Below are 18462 nucleotides of genomic sequence, written 5' to 3'. Positions count from 1 at the left end.
CCAGGCCCTGGGTCAAATAAACACTCAAAAGATGTCAACACATGGTAAGCACTGATCATGGTAAAAAAGAAGTTGGTTCCATTATAAGGAAAAAAGAAACAACTGGTTACAATCATAGTAGTCATTTCAGAATCAGCTGCCTGGGTGAAACTTACTGGCTGATTAGAACAAAACTCTGAAGCAAATACCAAATTAGGACAAAGGATGAAACACTGGAAAGAATCCATATGATCACAAAAGCTATAATTTAATCTGTTTAAATCAGCAGTCAGTTCCAGAAAAAATGGGAAATTGGGAAAAGTAAAAACATTAACTCATCATTTCTTACTTAATTCCTCGAGATATTAAAACGGATCTGTGATCAATTTGGGTCTTCTTTTCAGTGATGGATATTATATCCCATCCACACCTGCCGGTATGACTCTTGTCTCTGTCCTCTCTTATATCATCTGTGAGGACATTGACCCAACCTGCTAGAAGGCTTCCTCATTTTTCCTGGCATCCTTGATGACATATTTGGCTTCTTTTCTTCTTTGAAATTTCTCATTGGTTGTGCCTTGCTCACACCTACTACATGCTTCTTCATTGTTCTCTGAGTTATTATCATTTTACAGATTGTTGTGTTCCATATCTTGGATCCCTACAACCAAAATGGCAGGATAACGATATTGAAAATATGGATCTTTTATTTCCTAGAGAAGTTTGAGGACAATAAGAGAGCTCTGCAATTTCCTACAAATAGTATACCTTGCTCTTCTGTTTAATTTTTGAGCTGAACTTGTTCTTTTGTACTGTCTGACCCAGTTATAGATGGATAAGTTCTGGCTGTTTTTCATCAAATTACATGTAGCAGTCCCGGTAATGGATATTCTTCATGCACTTGATTTTTCTTGTGTGGTCAAGCCAAACTCTTTCAAGTGGTTATAGCTCTCTTCCAGGAGGTTCTGCAATCTTCCAAGGCTTAATGCAACCAGTATAATGTCATCTGCAAATAGGAGCATCTGGAAGAACTCACCTCTCTCAAGAAATTTCTCTTTAACTTAGACTATATATTGTATTTTTGCAACTCAACTAGCAGGGGGCAAGTGACTGAAGCACTGGCCCTGGAGACAAGAAGATTTGAGTTCAAAGCTGACCTCATATACTTACTAACTGTATGACCCTGGGTAAGTCACTTAACCTCCATTTTCCTCTGTTTCCCCAACTGTAAAGTGGGTACAAAAGCCCCCTATCTCATAGGGTTGTTGTGAAGCTTAAATGAGCTATTTGGAAAGCACTTAGTATAGTCCTGGAACATCTTAGTTATTTAATAAATGTTTGTTCCCTTTCTTCTTTTTCGTTAAAGTGATGGATCACTCTGGCAAAACAGTCTTCTTGTTTTATCCTTTACCTATTTTTTGTCATCAGTGCACCCCTGGATAAGACCATTTCTGTTTTTAGGTTTTCCAAAGAAGCTGCAATAACTTTGATGCAAGGCTGGCAGATACTTTTTTGGAAAGGAGCTGTTAAAGTAGCATTTTCCTCTACTATATCAAAGGTGTTTAATATTCAACAAATCAGAAACAAAGTGGCATCTTTCAGTAAATTCCATAATGGTAAAAATGTAGTTCTTTATAGAATATTGCTTGTGAAAAAGCAATTCTCATTAAGGATGTCCTGAATATGTGTTGAAATGAATCTTGGAAATTTTATAAAAATGAGAAAGTAGATGTTTTGTGTTCTGCTTGTGGCCATTTCTACCCACTGTATCACTTTTAGGACTGTGATGGCCTTCTGGTCAATGGCAAAAATCATTTATTATAAAAATCTTTGTAGATCTTCTGAGCTGTCCTCATTCTATTTTCATCTTCAAAAATTGGTTTTACTCTTCACTGCTTCTCTGTTTTATCTCTTTTGTGAGATGATACCCCTTATACTCTTCCATTATCCTTTTTTGGTAAGGTTTTACAAACACGTTTATATTCTAAATTAGTATTACCTCTGGCTGGCATTTTTTTCTGTAAATGTTTTTTAAGTAAATGTTTTTTTGACTAGTGTGCATATTTATATTTATATTTATATCTATATCTATCTGTTTATCTGTATCTACATATAAATAACCCTTTGGTCTCCTGTTTTGGCAACTACTTCACATCAGCTAAGCCTCTGCATAAAACTAGTATAATTAATGTTGATATAATTTCAGCTGTTCACTTCCCATTTTTCACTGTTTAAATAGCTCAAGATTGAATGATTTCTCTTGACTGTCATGTCTTTCTCATTATCGCTATTCCAGCTTTTTAGAAATTTTGATCTTCACTCTCACAAGCTCGTGGTCTGACAGTGATTCAAGTATTACTACTACATCAATAGATACTCTTTGTGTCTGTTAAAAAATAATCAGTTTCATTTTTTCTTGTTATTTGGTGCTCATCTTTTCTAGCACTCCAACTCTTTTTACTGAGTCAGTATTTGTTAGATACCAGGATATGTGTATTAGATGCTGGGGATGCGAAGGCCAAAAAGAAATAGAACTCCTGCCTCAAGGAGCACACACACACATATGCATACATAAACACACATGCCTACACACATACATAACTACAAGATAATATTTTTTGGCAAAAGATAAATTTTTTTCAAAGAAAGTATTTTAAAGGTGTGATATTCCTGTGTAGTCTGAAAGTCGTGATCCTGTCTTTCCTTCTTACTCATACTTTCAGATTCTTTTTCTTTTTTAAACTCATACTTTCAGACTTAGAATCAATAATATGTATTGGTTCCAAGGCAGAGAAGTAGAAAGATCTAGCCCAGTGATTCCCAAAGTGGGCGCCACGGCCCTCTGGTGGGTGCTGCAGCGATCCAGGGGGGTGGTGATGGCCACAGGTGCATTTATCTTTCCTATTAATTGCTATTAAATTTTAAAAAATTAATTTCCAGGGGCGCCAAGTAATATTTTTTCTGGAAAGGGGGCGGTAGGCCAAAAAAGTTTGGGAACCACTGGGCTAGGCAATGGGGGTTAAATGACTTGCCCAGGGTTACACAGATAGGAAGTGTCTGAATTCAGATTTGAATCCAGAACCTCACACTTTCAGATTCTTTTTTTTTTTTTTTAAATTTTAAACCCTTAACTTCTGTGTATTGACTTATAGGTGGAAGATTGGTAAGGGTAGGCAATGGGGGTCAAGTGACTTGCCCAGGGTCACACAGCTGGGAAGTGTCTGAGGCTGGATTTGAATCTAGGACCTCCTGTCTCTAGGCCTGGCTCTCAATCCACTGAGCTACCCAGCTGCCCCCTTTCAGATTCTTTTTTAAAAAAATTTTTAATTCTGTTTCCAAAACTCTCAAAAAAGAACATTTTTAGAAACAAAATAGAATAGAAAAAGGTGATTGCATGTGAAATCATGAATCTTCACTTAAAGCTTGTTTTTTAAAAGGTGTCCTGTTTATCAGTGTCTTTTCCTTTTATTCTCATTTGTGCATTTTCTTTTAAATGATTTAGTTGTCTTTTTTTCTTTGTTTGAGCAATACTATTTTTAAAAACCCTTATTTTCTGTCTTAGACAGACAACTAGAGTCAGACAACTCTAAGGCAGATGGGCAAGGGCTAGATATGGGTTAAGTGACTTGCCCAAGATCACATAGCTAAAAAGTAACTAAGGTCATATTTGAATCCAGACACTCTATCCACTGTGCTATGTAGTTTTACCCCTTTAGGCAATACTTTGGCTGATCCCTTTTTACCGTCTCATAAAAAGAAAAAAACAAAAAATCCAATCAACACACAAGCCCTGAAAAAAAAAGAAAAAGAAAACCCTTTTAAGAAATAAGCATGGGGGCAGCTGGGTAGCTCAGTGGATTGAGAGCCAGGCCTAGAGACAGGAGGTCCTAGGTTCAAATCTGGCCTCAGACACTTCCCAGCTGTGTGACCCTGGGCAAGTCACTTTTGACCCCCATTGCCTACCCTTACCACTCTTCTGCCTTGGAGCCAATACATAGTATTGACTTCAAGACGGAAGGTAAGGGTTTAAAAAAAAACAAAAATAAGAAAAGAAATAAGCATTGTCAAGCAAAATAAAAAATAAACCTGGTCATGTCCAAAAATGTAAGTGTCATTCTGTTTTGAATAATTACACTCTTAGGAAGTAGGATGTTTCATCATATATCCTATAGAATTATGTTTAGTTATTGAACTGACCAGGAAGTTCTTGTCTTTAAAATTAATTTTCTTTACAATGTGGTTGTTATCGTATAAAATTTTCTACTGGCTGTCATTTTATTTTGTATCAGTTCATGCAATTCTACCCAGGTTTCTCTGAAACTTTCTCCTTTAATCATTTTTTATGGGTCAATATTTCTTTTTATATATATATATATATATATGTATATATANCTTCTGCCTTGGAGCCAATACATAGTATTGACTTCAAGACGGAAGGTGAGGGTTTAAAAAAAAACAAAAATAAGAAAAGAAATAAGCATTGTCAAGCAAAATAAAAAATAAACCTGGTCATGTCCAAAAATGTAAGTGTCATTCTGTTTTGAATAATTACACTCTTAGGAAGTAGGATGTTTCATCATATATCCTATAGAATTATGTTTAGTTATTGAACTGACCAGGAAGTTCTTGTCTTTAAAATTAATTTTCTTTACAATGTGGTTGTTATCGTATAAAATTTTCTACTGGCTGTCATTTTATTTTGTATCAGTTCATGCAATTCTACCCAGGTTTCTCTGAAACTTTCTCCTTTAATCATTTCTTATGGGTCAATATTTCTTTATATATATATATATATGTATATATATATAATTATTTGTTAAACCATTCCCAATTGATGGGTCCTCCCTTTGCTTCCAGTTTTTCACTACAAAAGAAGCTGCTATAAATATTTTTATACCTGTGGGATCTTTCCCCTCTTTCTTTTGTCTCTTTGGGATATAAGCCTAGTAGTGGTATTGCTGGGTCAAAGGATATACACAGTTGAGTGACTCCTGGGTCATAGTTCCAAATTGCTCTCCAGAGGAATTGGACCAATTTATAGTTTTGCCAGTGTATTCTCTTCCACAACTGACATTTTCCTTTCTTGTTATCTTAGCCAATCTGATGAGCTGGAATCTCAGAAAGTTGATCTAATTTCCATTTCTCCATTTGTGATTTGTAGCATTTTTTTGTTAATAACTTGGAATTCTTTCTTTGAGAAATGCCATTTCATATCCTTTGACTACTTTACTGGGGAATGACTATCATATATTTGAATCAGTTCGCTATATGTCTTGGAAATCAGATATTTATCAGAGATATTTGCTGCAAAGTATTTTACTCTCCTTAGTGATTTCCTTTCTAATTTTAACTGAAATTGATATTTTTAATGCAAAAATGTATACATTTTAAGTAATTGGTATTATCCATTTTATCTTTTGTGATTTTTTTCTATCCCTAATTCATCACAAACTCTTGCCTTCTCCATAATTGCAAAATCCAAAATTCCATCCTTGCTCCTCCAGTTTGTTTATGAGGTAACCTGTTATATGTACATCATGTATCCGTTTGGAATGGATTGTGGTGCATTGTGTGAGATGACATTCTAAACTCAATTTCTGCCAGGATACTTTCTAATTTTCCAGAAGATGGACTAGTTGACCAATGAGTTCTTGCCCAGCTAGTTTAGATCCTTTGGGTTTATTAGACACCCTGTTACTATGTGCATTTACTTTTGTATATTGTATAACTAAATTTGTTCCACTGAGAGACCTTTTTCTTTTTTTTTAACCAGTATGAAAGAGTTTGAAGTTTTATATATATATATTTCTCACCTTTCTTACCTTTGTATTGAAATCACAAAGTGTCAAGGTAAATGTTGATTTAATTTGGAAGGCATTAACAATTTCTTTATAAAATGTCTCTTTCTTTATCCTAGTAAACTTATGTTGTTGTATAAACTGCAGCTATTTTCCTGGTGGTTTAAAAAATATGCTTGTAATAAATACTACAGGGCAAGATGACCAGATGTCTTATGAAAAATATTTTTCTGTTGCCTTTGGGCATTTGATAAAGACAATTCTGCCAATTTCTTTCTTTGCCTTTTCAAGGGTACCTGTGAGCCACTTTTCCATTTAACTTCTAGTTTTGTTTGTAGACAGAGTGTCAACTCTGACTCCGCTTTTCTAGAAAGAGGATTTGTTGGTCATTGGACAAAGATCTTCTATTTCTAGTGCCAATGACCAAATTAAGGTTTAGTGAGAGTCTAAAAATTGTGTGACTCAGCACCTTCTGTCCTCCTTTTTGCCACTCTGTCTCTGCTGCTACAGAAATGAAAGAGGATTGCTTGGGTCTGAGGACTATCAAAAGTTTAATCAAATTGTTAACCTACTGGTGATGATTTTTTTTTCTCCTTAGTCTGATCTTAAGAAAACAGATTCTTCGTGTTTCCAAGATCCTATGCAAACTCTTCTAGCATGGTAGATCTCCACTGAGCCATCACCACACCACAATGAGACATCAAAGTAGAACTTTGTGGAGAAGCTTCTCAGAGAAGTTTAACTAATAATTTAAAATAGTTTTCATAAGAAGGAAGTTGAGAGAACCCAGAAATGGTCTTAGAAAAGTTAGAAAAGCCTTAATCTAATTGCCAAGCAGAGAGACATGGTAACCAAGGGTAACATCAGCATATAAACTTATTTGTAAAATATTATAGAGAAGGATGATAGAAGCCTTTATCATCTCACAGAATAGTTGAGGAGAAAACAAGTTTGTGGTGGTATTGCTGTCAAATATAGTTAAGCCTATGTATAGATGAAACTAGGAGGCCAGTAAACCAGCACCTCATGGTACAGGTCTGTTGGCATTTGTCACGTTCTATTCTAATCTGTTTTAATAGTTGAAGCACCACATTTGGATTCTTACCTTGTGTACAGAATGAGGAAGTGGCAATTACTCTTCAGATGATGCCAGAGGCAGTGAGTTGATTTAACTAAATACATATAGAGGAAATCTGGGCTAGAAGGTGGCCCAATTTCAGAACAGCTCAGACATCAACATAATAATATGAAATAAGGAAAGATTTTTTTAAAAAAGGAAAATTGGAGGTTTTTGTTTTACTAAAAAATGGTGCCCAGTTTCAACAGCTAATAATCTATATATTTACTTTCTTAAAGCTTTAAAATCTTTATGAGAAAGGTTATTTATGTATAGTTATTTACACATAATTAGTTATTCTAATAAAGCCACTTATAGCTAGTTATATAACTTTTAATTAGTTGTTTTTATATGTGGCTTCAAGAGTATCCCTGATCAAAACATTTTTACAGAGGATTTTCATAGCAGATCCAATCTTTATAGTTCAGCAACTGACTCCATAGTTTAGAAAATATAAGATCTTTCTTTCTTTATTGGTTGCAGGTTTTTAAAAAAAGCATTTGATTTGTGTAACAAAATAGAGCCTTAAAGGCTTTACTAACATTACATAAGATTTTTTCATGGCTGTGATTATGGAGATAACTTTGCTCATTGATTCACTGAGTATTCAAATCAAATGAGAATAAAACAGGGGAGCACATGTCACCCAAGGTGTATGCTAATATCACAGATGTCCTATGTTGTGCCCAAATAGAATGGTTCCTTGCCAGTGTGAGACTCTTCAAATAATCCTATTACAAATGAAATTGTTCTAATTTCATCAAGCCCTAGAATACCACAAAATATTCTGTGGGAGAGATTGCTTTATTTATCCCCATTGGAAACGTAAAGTGAATAAAAACCAGTTAGATCCCACTAACATCAAGCTAGACATGCAATTAGTCCATGAATTTCTATCTCTGTAAATGTCTCTAGGAAATGGGTGCTATAGATGGACAATGATTTGGGCCCCAAATTGCCTAAGAGCAGGGGACCGGTTTGTGCTTGGGAAATTCATAGGATCATAGCTTTTTAAAAAAGATATTTTGTTTTCCCCAATTACACATAATAATTATTTCCACATATGTTTTCTGAGGTTATAAGATCCAAATTCTCTCTCTCTTCCTCCCTTTCCTCCCTATTCTGGAGATGATAAACAGTTTGGATCACAGTATTTAGAGCTTGAAGGGACCTTAGAAAACATTTATTGAAGCAGGCTTTCCTCTTGAGATAGGAAAGGGAGTCCCAGATAGGGTAAGTAACTTGCCCAAGGTTATACTGGTAATAAATTGCAGTCAGGATTCATTTTTATTCAGTACTTTTAATGAGCCTTAACTACTCACTGCTTCAAAAGCTGGACTCTTTGACACTAAGATTCTGCTGGTTGACCCTAAGTGACTATTTATTATGGAACAGTCTCGGGAATATCAGAATTATCAGGAACACAAGAGATAATGGGAAGAGACTGGTTTGATTTATGTACCCTGCAGCATGGTACCAGTGATGAATATTGCTCAGGAAATGTTACATCGAAATTTTTCATGGATAGTTGGCACCAGAAAGAGAGATGGGCTGCTCATGTTGTGAGAATAAAAGGCAGCCTGCAGTGATATTATTTTGATAATGAAAGAACCAGGTAAAGACCTCTGGCCCATTGGGTGAGCCTATTTTGTGGAGGATTTATGGAAAGATGCACTTAAAAAATCATATAGGATGACATGTGGGAGCTTTGATCTCCACTAGGGGAGGAAGTATCCACATTTGGGAAACCTGGACTTTATCAGAGTATTTAAATAAACTATTTGTGGAAAGTTGCTGGGATGCTACTTAAGGAATAGCAAACAGCCTCTGGACTGAAGGATGGAGCCACAAACCCTCTGTCCCTGGGCAGAAGAAAGAACATAGACCAGAAGTGGGCTAGGTTTTGGCAAATTGAATTTATAAGCCAAGGTTTCTTGACTTAGGGTGAGGCCATTATAATGTACAATTTGGTCAGGTCAGGTTGAGGTAGCTTTCTGTACTGGGGATAGAGAGCTGGCCTCATTACTGGTAAATTCTGAGTTCAAGCCCTACTTTTGACATGGGCTGGCAATGTGGCCCTGGATCTGTTACTTAACATCTCACTATGCCTAGGCAGCTCTGTAAACCTGTAAAAAGGCTGTTTGGGAGAGAAAATTTCTCACTTGGAGCTACTTTCAGTGATGAAATTTGAGGCATTTTTTAAAAAGTATAAGGAACTTAAAACAACCCCTTACCTTCTGATTTAGTATCGATTCTAAGATAGAAGAGTGGCAAGGGCTAGATAACCAGGGTTAAGCATCTTGCCCCCAGGTCACATAGCTAGGAAGTATCTGAGGTCCTATTTTTTTAGTCTTTATTTTATTCCAAGAACAAATTTACACATAAGTTTTCCAAAGTTACACGATTCATGTTGTCTCCTTCCCTTCTTCCCTCCCCCCTCTTAGAGCTGACGAGCAATTCCACTGATTATCCGTGTATTATCACTCAAAACAAATTTCCATATTATTTATTTTTGTAAGTGAATAATACTACAAGACCAACCACCCAAATCATATACCCAAGTAAACAAGCAATAAATCACATGTTTTCTTTTGCATTTCTACTCCAACAGTTCTTTCTCGGGAGGTGGATTGCATTCTTTTTCATAAGTCCCTCTAAGGTCATATTTGAACCCAGGACCTCTCCTGACTTCAGGTCTGCGGCTCTATTCACTGCTACCTAGCTGCCCCTGTAGGGAATTTGTATATTTGTTTTATATACCTAGATCTTATCTTCCCAAGGGGTTGGCAAGCTTCATTCATTGGATTTCATTGCTTCAACAAGTGCTAGGCACATAGTAGACATTCTATAATATTGTTTAATTCAATCAAAAAAACATAGCTTTAATTCCTTCTCAGAATTTTATATATGAGAGACAGACAGAGAATAACTTCAAGTTCATACTGTGTATGTTGGGTGAAGTAATGACTGATACAATGTTGATGAAAACTGCTTTAGTGACTAGGCAAGAATAAATTGAAATTATTCCTAAATTGCTGTGTGCTGCATTGAAGATGCTAAGCAGGGGCAGCTGGGAAGCTCAGTGGATTGAGAGCCAGGCCTAGTGACGGGAGGTCCTGGGTTCAAATCTGGCCTCAGACACTTCCCAGTTGTGTGACCCTGGGCAAGTCACTTGACCCCCATTGCCTAGCTCTTACCGCTCTTCCACCTAGGAGCCAATGCATAGAAGTTAAGGGTTTAGAAAAAAAAAAGATGCTAAGCACCTTGAAAATATTGGGTTTTCCTTAGCAAGCTAGGTAGTTTATGTTGTTCATCTGCCTTAGCCAAACTTTTTTTCAGAGATGATGCAAAAGTTGACTTCATCCCAGTTGAAATAGTTATAAATCCTGAATTAGTAGGATTACAAGTGTTTTTTTGCTTTCTTGCCAAAAGTTTCACATTCTGGTAAGAGGTATTGACAGCTATATTTCTGTTGATGCTCTAAATCCTTTAAGGATTTCCTTTAATTTTACAATCTGTCTTGGCCAACTCAGGAGATTTGTATTACTGTAACCGTTAGAATGCACAGAACTTAAGGAGATTAAATACTTCTTTTATTTGCAATTTGGTTTGCCCCCAGTGACTGAATGGATTGAATTTGATAGTTATTTTAGAATGGTAGAGGCCTACCTGAATGATCTGATCAGATTACAAGAAGATTGAGTAGTTTTATGGTGCGTGTTACTAACTCTGCTATCTATATGCTACCTGTTAAGATGTTATAAATTTGTGGAATGAGTGAATTGTCATCAGCATCTCCTTAAACATTTTTAAAATTAAAAGAAAGATGAAAAACCCTTACCTTCTGTTTTAGAATGGAAACTAAGTATACTAAGGATTAGTTCTAAAGCGGAAGATCAGGAAAGGCTCAGGATAACACAGCTAGGAAATGTCCAAGGGCAGCTTTGAATCCAGGTTCTGCTGACTCCAGGCCTGGCTCTCTATCCACTGAGCCAACTGGCTGCCCCTAACCAATTTCCTTTAAAAAAAATTAATTGTTTTCCATAAACAAAAGTCTGCTTTCTCTTTTTCCCACTTTCTCTCTCCTATTAAAAAACAAACCAAACCCCTTGTAACTAATACGAATAGTCAAATAAAACAAATTCCCTACTTGGCCATGGCCAGAAATATGTCTCAGTCTGCACCTGGAGTGTATCGCCTCACTGTCAGGAGGTGGGGACCGTGTTTCATCATTGCGTTAAAATCTTTTGTAATAATCACAGGACATTCCTCTTCCCCAATCTTGGGATTAGTAGCTGTCAACAGACGAATCTCTGAAATGGATTTAGTTACAGGAGTGAAAATTGAGCCAGATAATTCATAGGTTTGTCATCTACAATGAAAAGAAATATGGCTCTTTTAGGGAATCAGATCTGCTTGGAAATGATTTTTTTTAATCTCTAGGACTACCCAAATGTAAAAGAAAACTGAATTATATTTTTGTGAAGTATATCAGATGTCTAAATTCAGAACATTTTAAAATTAAGAGGGAACCTGAAATATTTTCTGATGCCTTCATCAACATTCCTCTCTGCTGCCTTGTTTCTGGATGGAGGTGACCCTGGGCTCCCCAGTGCCATGCCAGGGGAGTGCAAGCTTGGGCATTTTCTAGGAAGACGGGAGGGCTTTGAGTACAGGCCTGGTGAAAAATTCTGTCTGTTGTTTGAGGCCCAACTGAACTAGGTTTAGAAGATTGCTGCCAGGATGGCAGCTGCCAAGGAATGTGTTTTTTGGTTTTTTTTTTAAGCCTCAGCAACTCTTGAAAATTATCTGCTAAGTTGTAAAAGGTTTTTAGTCAGTTGGTCAATAAACGTTTAAAGTAAATCTATGTGCCAGGCACTGTGCTAGGCTGGGGATATAAATACAAGACAGTCCTTGCCCTCGAGAAACTTACAGCTGAATGGGGGAATATAACACACACAAGGAAGCCAAAAATGAGTTGGGAGGAGAGGGGACCCAGAAATAGGTCATGATGGGGAAATCCACAGAAGTCCAAAAGTCTACAGAGCCAGGTGGGAAATGAAGAGATGGTGGCTTTTTGGAGTCTATTTCTTACATGGAGACTTTGTAAAACTCCTCCCTTCAATTAGAAGGGCAGAAGGTTCTGATGTGATATGTATGAGTATCAAGGACTAATGAAGTATGATATAGTCATGTTATTGAACTATCTCGGTATATGCATACTATATGTAAACTTACACATGTGTACACACATGTACAGGTTTAAAGAGCCACGTTTATATATGGAAGTACACAAATTATAATAAGAAAGATAGCCGCCAGAACTGTTTCAAACCCAACTTTCAGAGAAATTGGAATTTGAATGTAAAGCTTTTGAGAAAAACAGAAATTTCAGAGTGTTCTTTTTTAGGTGCCTCAGGGCTATAAAAGGGAAAAGGGGGTCTTTGGTTGGATATATTAATATTTAAAGGGGTGGTCACCAAGAATTGAATAAATATCAATTCTAAAATGATTTTAGTAATTTATTTACAAAATATAATAGAGAGAGTAGGAGAAGAGAGATGAGAAGAGAGTAGAGTAAGAAATCTAGCTTAAAAGACTATACTACGTACTCAGTCCCTGGCTTTACTCTGGCAGGGCTCCAGAGGTCCAGCTGGAGAGCCTAAAAGTCAATTAACAAGGGGTTTTAGCCACGAGGGCTTATGAAGGTCATCAGTCATGATTAGCTTAGACAGTTGATACCTCAAAATTAATTTATTAATTCATGGATACAACCATCTCTCTCTTCTTGGATAACCATTTTTTCTGGATTTTAAAAACATTTAGGCATAAATATATTAAGTTCAGTTGCCTTTTATGTTTGTTTTTGGAAATATAACCTAGGTAGGTGGCAGAGCAGTTAGAGTGCTGAACTGGGAGCAAATTATTAGCTGTGTGACCCTGCACAAGTCACTTAATCCTGTTTACTTCAGTTTCCTCATCTGTAAAATGACCTGGAGAAGAAAATGGTCAACTGCTCCAATATCTTTGCCAAGAGAACTCTGAAGTTCAAGTCGAAGTCCTGATTCAGATACTTACTAGTCATGTGACATTGGGTCTAACTTCAATGTGCTTAGTTTTGTCATCTGTAAAATGAGATAGTTGAACTTGGTTTCCAAGATCACTGCAAATCTGTCATCCTGGGGATTAAGGACTTTCAGGCAAATCATGAAATTATTTTTCTGATGTTTGCCTTTTGTGGTGGCATCTATGCTAGTACTGTATCTTTGTAATGGTCTTTTCTAGTGATGTTTCTGTAACCTGTTGTTCAGTTGTTTTAGTCTTGTCTGACTTAAGGGTTCTCTGGCAAAGATATTGGAGTAGTTGTCTATTTCCTTCTGCAGTTCATTTTACAGATGAGGAAACCGAGGCAAACAGGATTAAGTGACTAGTGCAGGGTTACACAGCTAGTAAGTATCTGAGGTGGGATTTGAACTCATTTTTAAGATGAATTTCTCTGATTTTAAGCCTAATGCTCTATTCACTGCACCACTAGACCACTGTACCACCTAGACAATGAGAATAAGATAGATTTGGCTATCCGTACTGCAATTTTAGAGAGCCCTTCCTTCTGAGACTGACTAAATTAATCCAATACTTAACTCTTCCCGCACTAGGCTTTCCATTAGACTTAAAAAGGAAGTTCTACATGAAAATTAAATTGTCATATCTCTTTCTTTTCAGGGTTCTTGGTCAGAAGTAAAAGTTTTTTAAAAAAACAAAAGAAAAAAGAAAAGATTGCTTCATCTGGAGTAAAAAAACCAAAAAACCAATAGTGACTGCTCGGTTTCCAAGACCTTTTCTAAGATGGAACCCATAACATTTACAGCCAAGAAACATGCATTTCCTAGTGAGATCTCAGTGGACTTCAGCCTTCAACTAGTGGGCTCTTTGCCCGTCCATTATCTGACCACCATGCCCATGTTACCTTGGGTGGTAGCAGAGGTTCGAAGACTCAGTACACAGTCCTCCAAAAAAGAGCATGTTGTCAATCAAATCCGACTCTGTGTTTCTCCTGCCTACCTGAAGTGTGAACCTGACTCAGGGAAGAGTCAACAGTGGGATCCACTGATCTGTTCCAGCATTTTTGAATATAAGCCCCAGCAGGTCCACAAACTGATCCATAATAGCCAAGATCCAAGTTACTTTGCTTGTCTGATTAAGGAAGATACAACAAGCCAGCAGAGTATTTGCTATGTTTTCAAGGCTGATGATCAAACTAAAGTAAGTAGACTTGGAGGGAGGTCTTGGAATTGGGTTTGTTGAATGGGAATTTTTCAGACTATGGTGAAGGGCAAGGAAGATGCCATATATTTGCACATGTATTTGTTATTTTGGTAGTTTAGAGACACTGTGGACATTTGCATTTTTGTCCTGAATGCCCTTTGCAAAAGAATGTTATTCTATAAGTCCAGACCTTCAGTCACAGGGAAACCTTTCCTAATGAGAAGGAACTCGCCTATATTTCTTGGGCTGTTTGAAGGACAGTTGGTAGGACTGTGAATTGGGGCCAGTGTTCGTTCCCTCCAGCAGGCTTGGGTTTCAGTCTGACCCATGCAGATGAAGGAGGCAGGGTAGAGAAATTTGGGAACTGAATCAGGACTTGACTGGCTGTGCTAGTGGATGGAGATATTGGAGAATTAAGTTTGGCCAGAGTCCTGAGAGAGGTCCATCTTGCTAATTTGGATCTTAACTGGGAATGGAGAGTTTTCACTCTTTTATTTGGGTGTGCTTTTCTTCATGGGCCTAGGCCTGAGTTTGATGCTTCTCTGCCCTTGCTAGCTGTATGACCTTAGAAAGATTGCTTCTGCTCCCAAGGAGAGGCAGAAGAAGAACTGATGGAACAGGAAGAGGCATTTAAAGGGATGGCCAAGACAAGAATGAAAGAGGAATCATCTGAGGAAGACAGGGATTGAGTGGAGAAATAGAAAGAGGAAAGTGGGGAGGTGGATTGGTGGAAGGAATGGTGGTGTGCTGGATTGAGGGACCTTATCTCTCTGGGGGACTTTCCCTCTCTTTACCTCACCTCTCCTTCAGGCTCTGGATATAACTGTTCTTTTCTTCTTCATTACTCCCTTAATGTATAGCTTATCCTGGATGCTAAATTTGGTTCTTACAGTCTGTTTTCTCTTCTTTGGGATTGATATTTAAACCAAATCCAAGCATATTGCATCATCATTGTTCTATTTGTAAGGTAAGATGGGAGGAAGAGAGAAGAAAAGGGAGAGAGGAAGGAAGGAAGGAGGGAAAGGAGGGAAGGAAGGAATAAAGGAAGCAAGCAAGGAAGGGAGGAAAAAAGAAAAGAGAGGGAGGGAGGGAAAAGGAAAGGAGGGAGAGAGGAGGGAAGGAAGCAAACAAACAAGGAAGGGAGGAAGAAAGGAGGGAAAGAAGGAAGGACAGATGGACTTATTAAGTGTCTGCTGACACAGTGGATAGAGCACCAGACTGGGAATCAGGAAGACTAATCTTTATGAATTCAAATCTGGCCTCAGAACATTACTAGTGTTTGACCCTGGGCAAATCATTTAAACTTAACCCTGTTTGCCTTAGTCCCACATTGGTAAAAATGAACCAGAGAAGGAAATGGTAAGCCATTCCAGTATCTTTGCCAAGAAAATGCTAAAATTGGGTCATGAAGAGTTGGACATGACTGAAAGGGTTGAAGAGAACAAAATGTGCCAGACATATGTATGCTAAGTGCTTCACAAGTATTATCTTATGTGATTCCCTGCAGAAGCCCTGGGAAATATGTGCTATTATTATCCCTATTTTACAGTTGAGGAAACTGAGAGAGACAGAGATCAAGTGACTTGCCCAAGGTTACACAACTAGTAAGTATCTGAGGTCATCTTTGAACTTAGGTCCTCCTGACTCCAGGTCCAGCTCTCTATCCTTTTCCCCACCTAGCTCCCTCATAAGAAATAATACTGAGAATAATAGATGAAATTTATATAGAACTTAAAAGTTTTCAAACAGTTTAAATACATTATCTCTTGAGTTCTAAAACATTCCAATGACTTATTTATGTATTATTAAGTAGAAATGAAGGCGGTCAAGTGACTTGCTCATGGTCACACGACTTTTAAAGTTGAGGACAGGACTAGAACCCAGGTTTTTGGTGACTATTAATCTGACATTCCAGTCTCTGATTCATCATTTGAGTGCTGGACTTGGAATCCAGGTCCTTATTCCATTTACTTACAAAATGGGGCTAAAAATACTTGCACTGCTGACCCCACTGGGTTTTTCTGAGGAAAGTGCTTCACTAGAAAACTGTGAACTTTATGTCCAATTGAAGTTTCTTTCCTGTACTTGCTTGTGTGTTCTGTGGACCACTAGCACACTGATAGAGAGCTGAAAGATTTTTGGGTGATTCCCAAGGTCCCTTCCAGTTTTAAATCTGGGATCTAGTCTCACCCCTTCTTATTACAGATGAGGAAATGGAGGCCCAGAGGGCTTTAAATGACCTCCCCAAAGTTAGACAGGTAACTGGCTGAATAGAGATGGAAACCCAGGTTTGTTTGTTTCAAATTCAGCATTCTTTCCACAATAACAAACACTGGTCCCTACAGTCCCTGACCTGGGAAGGTGAAGTAGGTGGCCAGGGGCAAGGTACATAGGTTGGGTCTTATTATAGCATGGTTCTCCATTGATAGCTATGTCTCTGGGGTTTCAATGGGAAAGGAAAAAGATTCTCCCTCTGGAGACCCTTCAGTTATGATCCAAAAGTCACTGGATCCCAGATCCAGGTTTGTGCATGAGTAATGGCAGTGTGGATATGAACTCAGGCTGGGGCAGAGGAGGAGGGAGAGAAAATACAGCCACAGCCTCCAGGAGGCATACTGGAATTAGCTTATAGTGGTTTGGGAGAGCTGATTGTTAAATTTTGAGTGTGGCTACAAAACAGAACTTGATTTATTGTTTTGATGATTGTCTAGACTTTAGAAAATATTGGAGAAAATGTCATTCGTTAATATTATGCTTAAAAGTGTATCCTGAGAGGCAGCTAGTTGATCTGGAGATAGGAAGTCCTGGGTTCAAATTTGACCTCAGACACTTTCTAGTTGTATGACCCTGGGAAAGTCACTTAATCCCAAATGCCCAGCCCTTACCTCTCTTCTGCCTTGGAACCGACAGCTAGTATTCATTATAAGACAGAAGGTGAGGTTTAAAAAAGAGAGAGTATATGCCAAGCACATTTTTTCTCCCCTTGGAAAGTTGTTTTTAAACAGTTATCTGCATGTCCCTGGATAGTCCACCTCTCTGCTTGGTCCCAGGGTAAAAAACCTCTCCTCAGATGAATTATTTTTATTTTACTCTTGTGGCTCAGCTTAAGAGAGTTATGAAGAGAGTTATTTTGGTGAGCTGAAAAGAACATGGCACTTGGAGTCAGAAGGCTGGGTTTGAATCTCGACTCTGACATTTGCTAGCGACATGACCTTAGGTAAGACTATTTCTCTTGATGAGCTGAAATGTCCTCATATTTGAAATGAGGGGGTTGGATCTGTCACAGGATGACCTCTTGCTGGGGACATTATGGAGAGGATTCTTGTACAGGATGGATTAGATGGCTGCTAAGAGCTCTTTTGGCACTGAGAATCTGTGACTTTGTGTAAGATCAGTAATGTTAAGGCTATTTGAGTTGGCCAAGATTGGTTCAGTAGTTCATTTTATGGATGTCTTGAGTTGTACCCCCACATTATCTCTGCCCTTTGCCTTCAGAGTTGAGAGTCTTCATTCCTTTAATCATTTAATTTTATGCCTACAAGATATACCATACACATAACTATTAACACTTCATTTAAAACAATCTGTCGGATATTATCTGCCAATTGCAAAAGTAGATTAGCAAGTGGCATAGTAGACCTTTGATAGAGTCCTCAGCCTAGAGTCAGGAAGACCTGAGTTCCAATCTTACTTACCTGACCAAAGGCAAGCTGTTTAACCTCTTTTTGCTTCTGTTTCCTCAACTGTAAAATCTGAATAATAATAATAGCACATACCTATTTTGAGAATCAAATGAGATAATATTTATAAATGTGTGTTGCACAGCATGTGGCATATAGAAGGCACTTTATAAATGCTTATTCCCTACCCTTCTCCTATCTACATAATGACTTAGTCTCTACCCTTCGGTCTATCTTCAGCTTTGGTTCACTTTCTCCTTGACCTTCAGCCAAATCTTGGTTTCTAGAATTCTGCATTTGGAACCAGGCACACAGTAAAATCAAGGGTTGCTGACTTTCCTTGACCCAGGGTGAGAGGATATATATTTGTTTTCTCTGATATTTTTCTGTGAATAATCAACTTCTTTTGGTATTAATGTATCTTTAATTTTGCATTTTGCAAACTGCAATGGCAAATGCAACAGTGCATTAATGCATTCAATCATCTTGTTTGTTATGCCCATGCTTATGAACCCCAAATATTTCTCATGTCTCTAGGACATGTGATCAGCACTTATGGCCTCATCTTAGCTGGAGAGCTTTGCTCTGGCTTGTCACTTCGTTTTACTTGCATTTTTACCTA

General features: G+C 37.6%; 1 protein-coding gene across 5 annotated transcripts in view; it reads left to right on the top strand.

Moving 5' to 3' along the window:
• TBC1D1 (TBC1 domain family member 1) overlaps window positions 1–18462 on the top strand; it is a 315182-nt gene that overhangs the window by 11372 nt on the left and 285348 nt on the right. For all 5 annotated transcript variants that reach the window (XM_044681366.1, XM_044681365.1, XM_044681364.1 and 2 more), the window contains exon 2: window positions 13618–14157. In XM_044681366.1, coding sequence (XP_044537301.1) covers window positions 13741–14157 — 417 coding nt within the window. In that variant the 5' untranslated portion in view covers window positions 13618–13740. The remainder of the gene's footprint in view (window positions 1–13617; window positions 14158–18462) is intronic.

This window comes from Gracilinanus agilis, chromosome 6 (assembly GCF_016433145.1).
Source record: "Gracilinanus agilis isolate LMUSP501 chromosome 6, AgileGrace, whole genome shotgun sequence".
Taxonomy (NCBI): Eukaryota; Metazoa; Chordata; class Mammalia; order Didelphimorphia; family Didelphidae; genus Gracilinanus; species Gracilinanus agilis.
This window is presented reverse-complemented; position numbering and strand designations above follow the sequence as displayed.